Source organism: Talpa europaea, assembly GCF_964194135.1.
Source record: "Talpa europaea genome assembly, chromosome: 6".
Classification (NCBI taxonomy): domain Eukaryota; kingdom Metazoa; phylum Chordata; class Mammalia; order Eulipotyphla; family Talpidae; genus Talpa; species Talpa europaea.
In genome coordinates this window covers 12,180,748-12,193,312 of record NC_140072.1, presented here as the reverse complement: position 1 = coordinate 12,193,312, position 12,565 = coordinate 12,180,748, and the positions used below count along the sequence as shown (strand labels likewise).

The 12,565-nt window shown below is 36.4% G+C and overlaps 1 protein-coding gene across 3 annotated transcripts in view; it reads left to right on the top strand.

Moving 5' to 3' along the window:
* ATAD2B (ATPase family AAA domain containing 2B) overlaps positions 1 to 11,510 on the top strand; it is a gene marked incomplete at both ends in the record, with an annotated part of 114,987 nt that extends 103,477 nt beyond the window's left edge. For all 3 annotated transcript variants that reach the window (XM_084235641.1, XM_084235640.1, XM_084235639.1), the window contains 5 exons: positions 1,505 to 1,642; positions 4,793 to 5,476; positions 8,177 to 8,304; positions 9,193 to 9,321; positions 11,469 to 11,510. In XM_084235641.1, the coding sequence (XP_084091767.1) occupies positions 1,505 to 1,642; positions 4,793 to 5,476; positions 8,177 to 8,304; positions 9,193 to 9,321; positions 11,469 to 11,510 (1,121 nt within the window). The remainder of the gene's footprint in view (positions 1 to 1,504; positions 1,643 to 4,792; positions 5,477 to 8,176; positions 8,305 to 9,192; positions 9,322 to 11,468) is intronic.
* Positions 11,511 to 12,565: the final 1,055 nt, after the last annotated feature.

Genomic DNA, 12,565 nt, shown 5'->3' with positions numbered 1-12,565 from the left:
CCAGATGTCTGTCAGCTGATTGAGTGGGTAAGCCAGGCTGGATGTATGTCCTTAGAGTTGTATCCCACTCAACAATAGTAAGAAATGAAATAATGATACATGGAGGAACTTCAGAAACATTATGCCAGGGGAAAGAAGCCAGTCACAGTAAACCACATGTTGTGTGATTATTTATGAGATGTTCACAAAGGGCAGTTCTTTAGATAAAAGTGTATTAATGGTTTGCTGGTATTATTGTCTAAAATTGGTTTGCTTTGGTGATTGTACAGTTCTGTAAATTTACTAAAGATGTTTTAATTGTATGCTTAAAATGGATGATTTTATGTGGGAATGGAGATGAGATTAATATAAAAGAGGTTTGGCTGCAGGGCGCATTTTGAAGAACAGAGTCAAACTAGCTGACAATGCATGCGAATACTATGAAGTATAGGTAGGGACTATATAAGGACTAACAGGTCATTTTTTCTGGGGAAAGATAAATCAGTTATTTTTAATTTGATCTATCTTTAGAATAATCATTTGGTGATAATCAAATAGGCAGTTGGATATTTGAGTCAGAAGCTCAACAGATATTTAGGCTAGAGATGTAGTTTGGAAGGTTATTATATAATACCAGTAGAAGCTAAAGGCATGAATGATATTTTGTGGTGAAAGCTGTAGATTTAGAGTGAGAAGAAAAAGGAATTGCAGAGAAAAGCCTGAGAAACATCAACATTTATCGACTGTGCAGAAAACAGAAATCTAATGATAAAAATTGAGATGGAATGGTTGCTGATAGGTACATTAATGCAGGAAAGTCAAACTTACTCTCTGTAGTGAGGCAGGCAACTGATAGCACATGCACACCATTCCTGTGAATGGCATTTTCTGCTTTCAATAAGCATGCATGCCGGCTAAGATGGCAGAAATCATGACTTTTAGACACTATATAACTTTTATTGTCTCACAGTCATGAAAATGTGAATGTGTCCCTTTGTAAATAAAATAAGTACACATAGAACACATTTAGGAATTAAGTGTAAGCATGGCCTGCTATTTTTTTTAAAGATTTATTTATTTATGCATACAAGACCTGCAGTATAGGCCAGAGGTGTGTGGGGGTGCGAGGACTCACCAGAGATAGAGTGAGGAACAGAACTGGCAGATTGACTGAAGCACACTGCTGAGGGGAGCAGCAGGTGAGTCAGGAGAGGTCTGCTGCACCATGTGGGTAGCTCCCTGGCCAGGGATTGAACTCATGCTTCAGTGGCTGTGAATAGCTTCATAGGTTGCGTCTTAACCCCTTGTGCCACTGGGGAGGCCCCAGGGCCTATTTTTTATGTTTTTTAAAAATCTAGTTTCTTTCCCATTTTAAAACAAAAGATACTATTTCATCTGAATTACAAACTGTCCAAGTATAATTAATGACTAAAACTTAGTTCTATATTTCACACGTTTTTCTTAACCTTGTTGGTTTATGTAGTTAGGGATATTTAAATAGGTATCGCTTATCTTCTGCTTGCAGGCTTATCAGTAACAGCAGAACAAATAAATCCTCATGGTTCTGGAACTCGAAAGACAGAAACTAGAGTTGAAGAGGCATTTCGGCACAAACAAAGAAATCCAATGGATGTCTGGCACAACTCTGCAAATAAATGTGCATGTGAGTGTTTGAGATCATGTTATCCCATAGTGGGAACAACTGAAAACGATGCAGATTTGTTAGGAGTTGGGTACACAAACCCAAGGCTGGCTGTGTTCCCACAGCTCTTTTAATCTTCCGTCTTTTCGGAGATAAAAAGCTGTGGAGTAAGATGCTGAGTCAAATGTATTTCTTTAACCTTAATTGTTTTTCTGTTCCCATTCAGTACTTGCTGTTGAACTAGGTTTGCATGTCTTCAGTTTTAAACTTTAGTTTTTGGATAGAGATGTGCAGCCAGTAGGTTCTTTATTCACTCCTGCCCCCACCCCTGACTCTGTGCTGTGTGCTGTGCAGGATGTTCTTTTTATGGCGGACAGGCTTTTGAGAGTGGTTGATTTGATGGTAGAAAGTTGATTTTTTGAGACACTGTTTTTGTGATCAGTATGAAAAATCTTTACAGCTATTTTTAGACCTAGTTTTATTTAAGTGAGATGTATTTTGAGGGGAAAAAAATCAACATTGTAGTTTTTCTTTATTTTTCCTCAGTTGTGGATCTATAAAATGTCTTTAAAATGTTTAATAAACATAGCATTTTCACAATATGATTCTTCAGTTTCACTGAAGCTAGACATCTTGGAAGTCATATATGCTGTCCTTTTGTTATGAGGTGATTATACTGTTCTAAGTACCAAGTCTTTGACCAATGGCATTGAATGAATGAGCCATATGAATTTTTTTAGCTTATGCTGTTTCTGATATGGAAAATACTCATATATGAGTAAATTTGAAGGACTTACTGGTGTATTTTGTTCCATGAAATTGATTAAAACCATTTTACCTATTTTTTCCTCTGATCATATCCTGTATTATATAACACCACTCTGATTTAAACCATGAAATCCTTTATATTCTCTATACCTGATATAAGTATTAAGTAAAACACATCAAGTATTGGCTTTAAGCAGTTTATGTTCTCTTAAATTTTAAAATTTTATTTTTATCTATGAATGAGTTTTTTTTTCTCTTACCAGTAGATGGCACATGTGACTAATCTTTATTTCACGTTAACTTACTTAAATCTAATGTCCCTAAGGGAGAGTTATTTCCTGAAGGGCTTCGTTTGGGAAACAGTCTTAGAGATGCTATAAAAATTGACTCTGAAGATTGTGCCCCTAAATGGGCTTTTTTCACAAAGTACCACTGAAAAAGGAAATGATGATTGAAGATTATTTGCACAAATATTTCTACCACCTGTCAGGTACTCTGGAGAAAAAGCAGTGACTAAAACAAAAATCCCTGTTCCGTGGAGATAGAAGAATTAATTTATCTTTTTACTAAAATCATACTATTAGAAATCAATATACAAGGAGGGGGGCTATAGCTCTAGTTTTACTACCTCCCAGATAAGAACATTTCTTTGTTCTTAACCAGGATCAGATCTTTAGAAGTAAACTACTTCAGTAGGGTTTCTAGTCTTTACTTAGTATACCACATATAAAGTAATCAAGCTTGCTCTTAATTGAGCAGTTTCCACCTCCTCTTGTGCTGGAGTTCTACGGCCTCAGAAGAGGAGACTAAGTGAAGTCACAATGTCAGGAGTGACATGTCAGATAGTACAAACCACCAGATGACTTGAATTGTGTAGAAATGATTTCAAACAAAACCTTTTGATTTTTTCCTTAGATAAGAAAGGAGTAGTATTTATAATAAAACTTCTCCATTTTCTGTGAATACTTTGGTATTTTTGTAGACTCAATAAGGATTAAGATGAAAAGATAAAAATAGTATATAAAAATATCATATACACTGTGGGTAAAGTCACAAGATCATACTAAGGGGTGAAATATAAGGAACAAGGGTTGTCATAAGACCATGTTCCCTTCTGTTTGTCTTTCAAAAGCAATTTTCAAACTCTGGATTAAACAATTTACACTTAGGTTCACATATTTGCATTTTCTTTTTAAAATATCTTTGTCCAGAATGCATTTCAACTCTGGTATGTTAAAAAAAAAAAATCTTTTCTGTTTTAAAAGTAAGTCAAACTTAACATTGCACTTATAGCCTGTTAAACAAAATGAATTATTTTTACTCTGATGGTGTTCAACAAACTAATGTTTAGAATTTTGGGTTGGATATGAGCAGTGATATGTTTCTTACTTAACTAGTTTGTTTTAATAAATTTTGTATTTAAATTTCTTTATGCTAGTGTCCCAAATTGCAAAATAAAAACTAAGTTTTTATTTAGTTAACGGATAGTGTGGTAAATGTTTATAACCAGCTACCTTTGATACCTATATGGGAAATTAAAGGTGCCTGTGTCCATTATTACCTTTAAGTACCAACCATCTACTCATAAAACTCATGATTGTTCCTACCATTGAAGTGTATAGTCCCTCCAACTTTTGTAGTTCTCTTTCCATGTAATTGGTCAAATAATTATTATCAATGTTTTGTTAATGGATATTGTCATCTTGCAGCAGGCTTAAGTTTTCAGATAATAGCTTGCAAGAAATTGATTCTACTAGGTGAACTATTCCTATTAGAGGAGGCAAACACTTTGGACTTACCAAAGTGTCCATATAACTTGTATAGGACTTCTACTCGTGACCATACTTACAATGGGTGATTCCTTCTTCTGGAAGGAAAGGCAGTGGAGATTTCTTTTTAGGGATACTTGTGGCTAATCTGTCTTGATATACTGGGTCATGTCTTTATTTCCTTTCATGACTTAGGAGCTTTTGGTTGAACTTGCTGGCAAAACACTGACTGTCCTGGTGGAAATTCAGGACTGTGATCCTCAACCTATTGTGCAGCCTGGCGATATGGTCTTTCCCTAAAGATGTACAATATGTCATTGGCCCCTAGATGTTAGGAATTAGGAACAGCTATAAAATAAAATTTAGGGTAATAGAAAAAAATAATGCTTAGTAAACACATACAGGAAATAAATTTTAAAAAGGTGTTCATTCTTCAGAGTTCATCCCTGACTTTTATGCTTTCTACTTGTAAGTTGTGAGAATTAAAAGGCATATCAAGGGTTATGTAGGTTTTGTTTGTTTGTAACATCAATATATGTGTCTTTTGTGTCATATTTAATAAACATGTGTAATAAAACATGTGAAACAGGAATAGCACTCTAATTTGTACCTGTCTTTTCCCCTTGTAATACAGTTCGAGTTCGGAGAAAATCAAGGCGGCGATCACAGTGGGGTAAAGGAATTATTAAGAAAAGGAAAGTCAATAATTTAAAAAAAGATGAAGAGGACACCAAATTTGCAGACTATGAGAACCATACAGAGGACAGGAAGTTGCTGGAGAATGGAGAGTTTGAGGTAAGCACTGACTGCCATGAAGAAAATGGAGAAGAGACTGGAGACTTATCTATGACCAACGATGAATCATCGTGTGACATCATGGACATGGACCAGGGGCAGAGGCTTAACAATGGAGCCGGCACAAAAGAGAACTTTGCATCTACTGAAGAGGAAAGTTCAAATGAGTCTCTGCTTGTCAACAGTAGCAGCTCTCTAAATCCAGAACAGACATCTAGGAAAGAAGCTTTCCTTAAAGGAAGCTGTCTAAATGGTGAGGCCTCCACCGACAGTTTTGAAGGAATACCAGTTCTGGAGTGTCAGAATGGCAAAGCTGAAGTAGTTTCTTTCTGTGGTAGTGGAGACAAATGTAGTTCTGAACAAAAGGTCCTTCTGGAAGACCAGTCTAAAGAAAAAACAGAAACTTCAAGTGAAAGTCATGGAGATGATCCTGAGAAACTGGAAGCACTGGAATGTAGCATTAATGAGAAGTTAGAACCTGGCCCTGATGTGGAGGTTAAAGATGCAGAACTGGATAAAGAAGGTAGAGCTAATATTTTTTAAATATTTGAAGGTTTAAACTCCAGAGTTCATTAATTACATACTTTATCTGGTATCTCAGTAGCAAAAATTGATCAGTAATTATATCCCTTTAGAATCTGTTAAAGTTTTCATCCCTTTCCCTAGAAAAGTACACATATACACCACATTGTGGTGAAAGTTTTAGAAGGTTTTTGGTCCACAATATACAATCTTGAATGCTTGCTCTTCTACCTCTTACCTGATTATCATCCCTATCGTAGTGGATTTAAGACTAAAAGCTGAGTAAATCCACATGTGTTAAGAAGATGGAATTCTAATGAGAATTATTGGGATGGGGTGATGGTGGGCTTGGCAGTATGGTATAGTGGAGTCTTATAGACCCACAGTTAAATCACTGTTCCTGTTAATTATAATCATGTGACTTTCTGCTGGTTACTTAGATTCTCCAACCCTGTTTTTTCATCTTCTAAATTAAACCTCAAAATGGTATCACTACTCGGAATAAGTCATGTATATTAATCTCCTTTGCTGGTAGACCAAGGTGTCTTAATTCCAGGCCGTCACTGTTAGTTGAATCTGAGGGATGTTTAATCTAAGATGTTCTATTGGTTTGTGTGGCTTGTGGTGGAGGAGAGCATCAGAACCCTCACTGTCAAATTTACCTTGACTTGCAGAGTTAGAGCCTTCTGCTACCTCCTAACTTCCTCTAACTATATGATTCTTTTAAGATACAAAAGGGGGAGTTAAGGTTTCAGCTCTGATTTTTTTTCTCGTTAGCCTTGAGCTTACAGTGAGATGGAGTGAGTTAGAGTTAGTATACCTTTTCTCTTTGAATACATTTCCTAGTACTCTTCTTTTACTAGACTAGCTTGGGAACATATTATGCTGTCTAAATTGTGTGGAGAATAGAGCTTTAGACTTGGACTTGGGCAATGAAGGAAAAGTTTTCTTTTTGTAGCCACCTTCCTAGCAGAATTAGGAAGTAGGAAGGTATTATTCACAGTCTTAGAATTATTTTATTGTATGAAGAGAGATATATTGTTCTTAAATGCTACTTGTTGAGAATTTTTCTTTTTCTGCAGTGTTTAATAATAGAAAGTAGTTTGAAGAGCAGTATTTATTCTAGGCTGTCATACAGACAGAACTTTATAAATGTGTTAAGTTAGAGTTAACTAATGAATGAAACAGTGAGCAGAAGGAAGTGCTATGTATTATGAAGCAGAATGGTTGCTGGGGGAAGGAGTCTTTGAATGCTACTTCACCCTGAAATTTTAGTAAGCTTGCAGAAAAAGTATAAATTAATATTATGTTGAATTGATCTGAAAGCTTCAAGTGTAGTTGTATAAAAACTGGAAGTTTTATTTGTGACTATCAGAGCAGTATTACCTAGTTCAGTAACTCCTAATCTACGGTCTCAGGCCTCTAGAAGTGCATGGATGCATTTTTTTTTTTTTAAGATTTATTTATTTATTTATACAAGCACTAGGTACAGTCAGAAGCGCGGGAGGGTGAGAGAACCCACCAGACCCAGAGCGGGGAGCAGAGCAGGCAGAAGGACCGAAGTACACTGCTGAGGGGAAGCAGCGGGTTGCAGAGAGGTCTGTGCGCCATGTGGGACCCTCCTCCAGTGGCAGGGGAGCAGCCGGGGATCGAACCGGCGCTGCAGAGGCTGCGGGCAGCTTCGCAACCCAGCACTCAACTGCTGCGCCACCGGGGAGGCCCATGCATGGATGTATTAATGAGGAGTGTTTTAACAACACTTCTAGCATATGTTAATTGAACTATAAATAAAAGTTTTCACTCTGTAGTGAAGTCTGAAATTTTTTCTAGTACATTTTGGTATACGTTTCTGAAGGCAACATTTCTGTTCTTTCACTATATGTCTGCAGTGGACATTGATGAGAAGAAAGAGTTTAAAGATCTGGGAATGTGAGGACTAATACAGGAGGGAGGCCAAGGTTCTCCTTAGAGTCTCTGACACAGGCCAGGTCCTGTCGAGAGTGATGAGGCAGTCCGAGTTTGCCCTTTGTTCTCTCTGCCTCAGCCTGCTCTTGGAACTTACTCCTATTTAGAGGAACAGAGGGCTCAAGGGTCTGCCTGCCCTCCCTATTCTTCAGATTCCGGTTGCTGTCAAATTATGCTCACCCACCTCAAAATTTTTTTTCACTGTGGCTGATCACAGCCAAATGTTGGGTGGAGAATAATTATTGTTTTACTCTGAGGAAAAAGCAATCTGATAGGCTTATATTTTTAAGAAAAATGTTATAATCAGATCCTGTCTATTTCTAGTATAGACAGTATAGCAGAGAAAAGTAAGAAATTTCAGGCAATATTGAGGCAAACATGTAGTAGATAGGGTGGCCTCACTCTGTGCTAGTATCAGCTTTTCTAGGTTGCTTATTTTCTCCCACCTGAAAATGATGGCTCTCTCATCGATAGTGAAGGCTGTTTATCAATTACCGCTTGGAGGTGAAGATTGCTTTTATCTCAAGTGGATGTTTCTTAGATAATATTCTGATATAGTCTGGCTTTCGTAGCTGTGGTTATTCTTTAATTTGTATTACTTTTGGGGGCGTGTTATTATTGTCTCCCCCACTGAGGGGTGATTGTTTATTGTCCTCCTCCCCTCATCCCAAGGAATTGTGACGTATAAAAGAGTTTATTACTTGCTTTACTGTTTTTTCTCTTCCATCAATTATAGGTGCTTCTAAAGTAAAGAAATTTCGTAAGTTAATTTTAGAGCAGGCAAAAACAACAAGCCTGGAACTGGTTCCAGAAGAACCATCTGAACCTGTGCCACCTCTTATAGTTGATCGTGAGAGATTAAAGGTAAGCTTAGTTGTTCCTGGTCATTTTTAAATGACTAGAAAGAGATTTGAATATGTTTGTGGCAGTTCAATCATCAACTTGCTTTGGAAATCTCTTGCTTGTATATTTTAACATATATTTTTAATGAAGTACCATTATTTTACCTCCTTGTTAATTTTTTCACTGTATGGAATTTCTCCCTGAAGGTGTGGTCAGCATAGTTCGTCCACCATGAAAGCACCCATAATCCTTCACCATAGTCCATTGTGCTCGCTCCCTGCCTGCTTCCTCTCCTCTCCCTTTTCCCCTCCTCTCGTCTCTCTTCCCCCTCCCTTCCTGGATGCTTCAGATCTATGGTCGTCTTTCAAGGACTGATTTTAAAGTTTGCCTTTGTCTTATCCTTTGTTTGATTTCCCTGTATTCCACATATAAGTGAACCCATGTGGTATTTTTTTTTTCTCCTTCTGGTTTGTTTCACATAGGATAATCCCCTCCAGTTCCATCCATGTTGCTGCGAATGGCATGAGTCTGTCCTTTTTGATTGCCAAGTAGTATCCATTGCACATATATACACCACAGCTTTTTCATCATTCATCTGTTCTGGGGCATTTAGGTTGTTGTATCCGTATCTTGGCTATTGTAAATAGTGCTGCTATAAACATGGGAGTGCAGGTTTCCTAGGAATAGCTTTAAGATTTCTGGTTATGTGTGTTTTGAGGGGTTCAGAAATATAAGAATGATCTTGGTAATAAACTAAGCCCTAGAATCTTCTAAACTCAGGTGTCACTGTTAAACACTATAGCCTAAGGTATCTGTTGCCTAACCATTCAAATATTACTGTTTCAGTTTTGACAAGTGAAATCAAACTTCATTTTTTCTTCTATTATTTTTTTCTTTAATTTTTCTTAGAAATTGCTTGATTTGTTGGTAGATAAAAGCAACAATCTGGCAGTTGATCAACTTGAGAGATTATATTCTCTTCTTAGTCAGTGCATCTATCGCCATCGTAAAGATTATGACAAATCACAACTTGTAGAGGTAAGTGCTTAGTTTATTTGTAGAATAAATAAATATATGTTTCTATTGGTCTGAAAGGAAAGAAAAAATATAGTTTATATTTTTCACCAAGGAACTAAAGAGTGCTTGAAGACTTGTGATTAGAAGAATCATTAAGAGTTATATGTGATGAATTAAGTCTTTTTGTACCATTTCGTCTCAGAACAGAAGTAACTTGCTGGTCTTTGTTTTCAAAGTATGGAAACATACTTTAAGTGATTTTTGAAGTGGCAAATACGCGGAATTGCATATCAGAATTTCTCGTCCCCAACTTATTACTGACACCACACGTTAAGCATATCACTGGACCCTTTGCATGTGCACATGCTCTCCCCTCCTCGCCACTGCTCGCTGGCCTGCTGCTGCTGATAAAGCTGTTGGCATGGACAGCGAGATTATCTGCCCTTCTCATTAAGGATTGGGAGAGAATAAAAAATCATCTTATTTAGTTAGAACTAGTTCTGTGTAAAGAAAAAAAAAGTCACATGAGAGAGTGGGGTGTCTTTTTACTTAGACACTGTGGAGATGAACCATTCCCTTTTTAGACAGCTTTTGGTCTTAAGAAAATTCTTTTTTTACATACTAGTTTGTATCTCTCTTCATATAATTTATATCATTAAGCCATATTTCTGCTTTTTGAGGTTATCATGAGCAAATGTAATTAATCATTTACCCACTAAATGGCTAAGTGACTTAATTCGATTCTCTTTGTTCATTTGCTTATCTGATGGTCTAACTATTAAATATTTATTAAGTAACTGTGCTAGATCTTTTGGATGCAGAAAATGTATAAAGCAAAGTCCCCTCTCTCAAGGAGCATTTCGAAGATTAAAGATTTATATGTAGATAATGTATAATAAGAAATACTGAACTTGAATCAAAGTAAGAGGGCATTAAAAGTTACTTTGTGTTTATATTTGTTAGTCACAAATTTATGAATCTATAGTGTCATTATACAATATATAGAATAAGAGGAAAGCACAAATGAGAAGATAAAAACATCATCCATATCTAGGGAAAAACTAGTCAGTGTTATTCTTTTGGAGTATCTTCTATCTTTAAAAATGTCTAGATATACACAGTGTATATTTAACAATTGGGATCATCTTGTGTATTTTGTTTTATAATCTGACTTTTTCCTACTCTTTAATATGTGATTTAGCTGGAGTGGTGTTGATTGATCAGACAGAAGAAATTTTTTTTTTAAGTTCCTACATTTTTGGAGTATTTTTTTTTCTTTTTAATTTTTTTTAAATCTTATATAGACTAATTATAATAAAGTAAAAATCAAAATCAACAAGCACGTATAAACCAGAGACAGAAGAACTTTTTGATCAGATGATAATCTGTTATTCTGACCCATTAGTTCTATAGAGATATAGAATATAATTTCTTTGGAGGTGTTTAAAGGGAGAAGGGGAAACCCAACGTCTTCATCATGTGAGATGAAGTTCTTCACCTTTATTTTTTATTCTAGAACTTCTTTGTTCATATGATAGATGTTTAATTAGCTTCGATTGATTGAATATTCTTCATCGGTGAAACATCTTTCAATATGGGACTCGCAATCTAGGGGCCTCCTTTAGGGAGGAATGGGACCAGTAGCAGAATCACCAGTGAGTGACATTCCTGGTGTGGTCATGGCAGTGATTCTTTCTGGATTTTCTCTCCCAGTACTGGCTGGAGTAAATAGGCATTGGGAAGAGGGTGAATTGAACTTTTGGGACAACTGTCACTATATCAAGTGCTTTCATTTTGCTTTGGGAGTTAATCAAATATGAGTAAGGAAGGAAGGACTCAGGTTCTGGAGTGAGGCTTACCTGTATTCAAGTCCTGACTCTGCTATTTATATATATAAATATTTCTCCCACCCTTGGTGCAATATCTAGCACAGTGAGTACCCGTTGACGGTACTAGCACCATTCTCATAGCCTAAATATAAAATAGGAGGCATTCAGAATGTCTAGGGCAGATGGGCTTACAGAATAGAGTAGCTATGTTATTGTAATCAGGAAAATATTTAAAGCTTAGCTGGTATCTAAAATTCTTTCTCTCATAAGGTAAAGTGACTTTTCCCATAATACTTTGTCCTTTAATAGATAACATGCACTTTTTTTTTTCCTTTATAGGAGATGGAAAGAACAGTTCATATGTTTGAGACATTCCTATGAACTTGTCAAGATGAGTGGTTTATCCTCTCCACTCTGCTCCTGACAGAGCAGTCTTCTGAGCCATTCAATTTTGAATTGCACCAATTATGTGCAGAGCCTTGGTGTAAAGTGCTCTCTCACTCATTCTTTCTCTCTGTTGAATTTGGTGCTATTGTCTCAGGTACCTGAAACCAACCAGCCTACAAGAACCAAACAGAACTTCAGAAACATGTTGTATTTTCCACAAATAAAAAATACAACCCCACAGATTGGAGATTTTGGTGCTACAGAAACTGCTCTCACTTCTGCTCCTCTTTTTGTGCACTCTCTTTTGGAGACTTCTCTCTTAGGGAGCAGACCAGCAAACATGAGGAATCTGGATGGGGGCAGTTCTAACTGTGTTGAATCGTTAAACAGTGGGCAACCTGTTATTTTTTTTTTCTCTTTCTATCCCTTTTATCATATTTTTTTTCCCTCTGGCTAATGGACTGAAACCTGTTTTAGAGTTGGCTATGGTATAGTCTGGTGGGGAACTGAAGAAACGGGATGAAATTAGGTTAGGCTCTTTAGAACTGCCTTTAATGTGCCTTTTTATTATTTGAGAGAGAGAAGGCTAAACAAAAGGATGGGCTTGTTTGTAGCAAAAGAATTAGAGTCTTTTCTTTGGCCACAGACTTGAAAGTAAATTGTGATATTCTTGTGTCATTAAGAGGCAACAAGTGTTTTGGTATAAAATGCCAATCTTGTTTTCAAAACTTAAAAAATCTTTCAGCCACATAATATACTAAAATAAGTTTTCCTCTATAGTCTATTTCTATTTAAGAAACATGTAATGAAACAACGACTAATGATGATGATGATGATGATGATGATGATGATGATGGTGGTGATGGTGATGATGATAATAGTAACACATAACCCCCCCCCAAAAAAAACCACATTTTTTCGGTATTGCTGACAATGATGATCAGAAAGTAGATAGCGGCCTTTCTTTCTTCTATCAGTGCTGATTTAACAGTTATTCATGTTTGAGTTCTCAGAGAAAATGATTTTCATGTATAGTAAATGGTTACTTT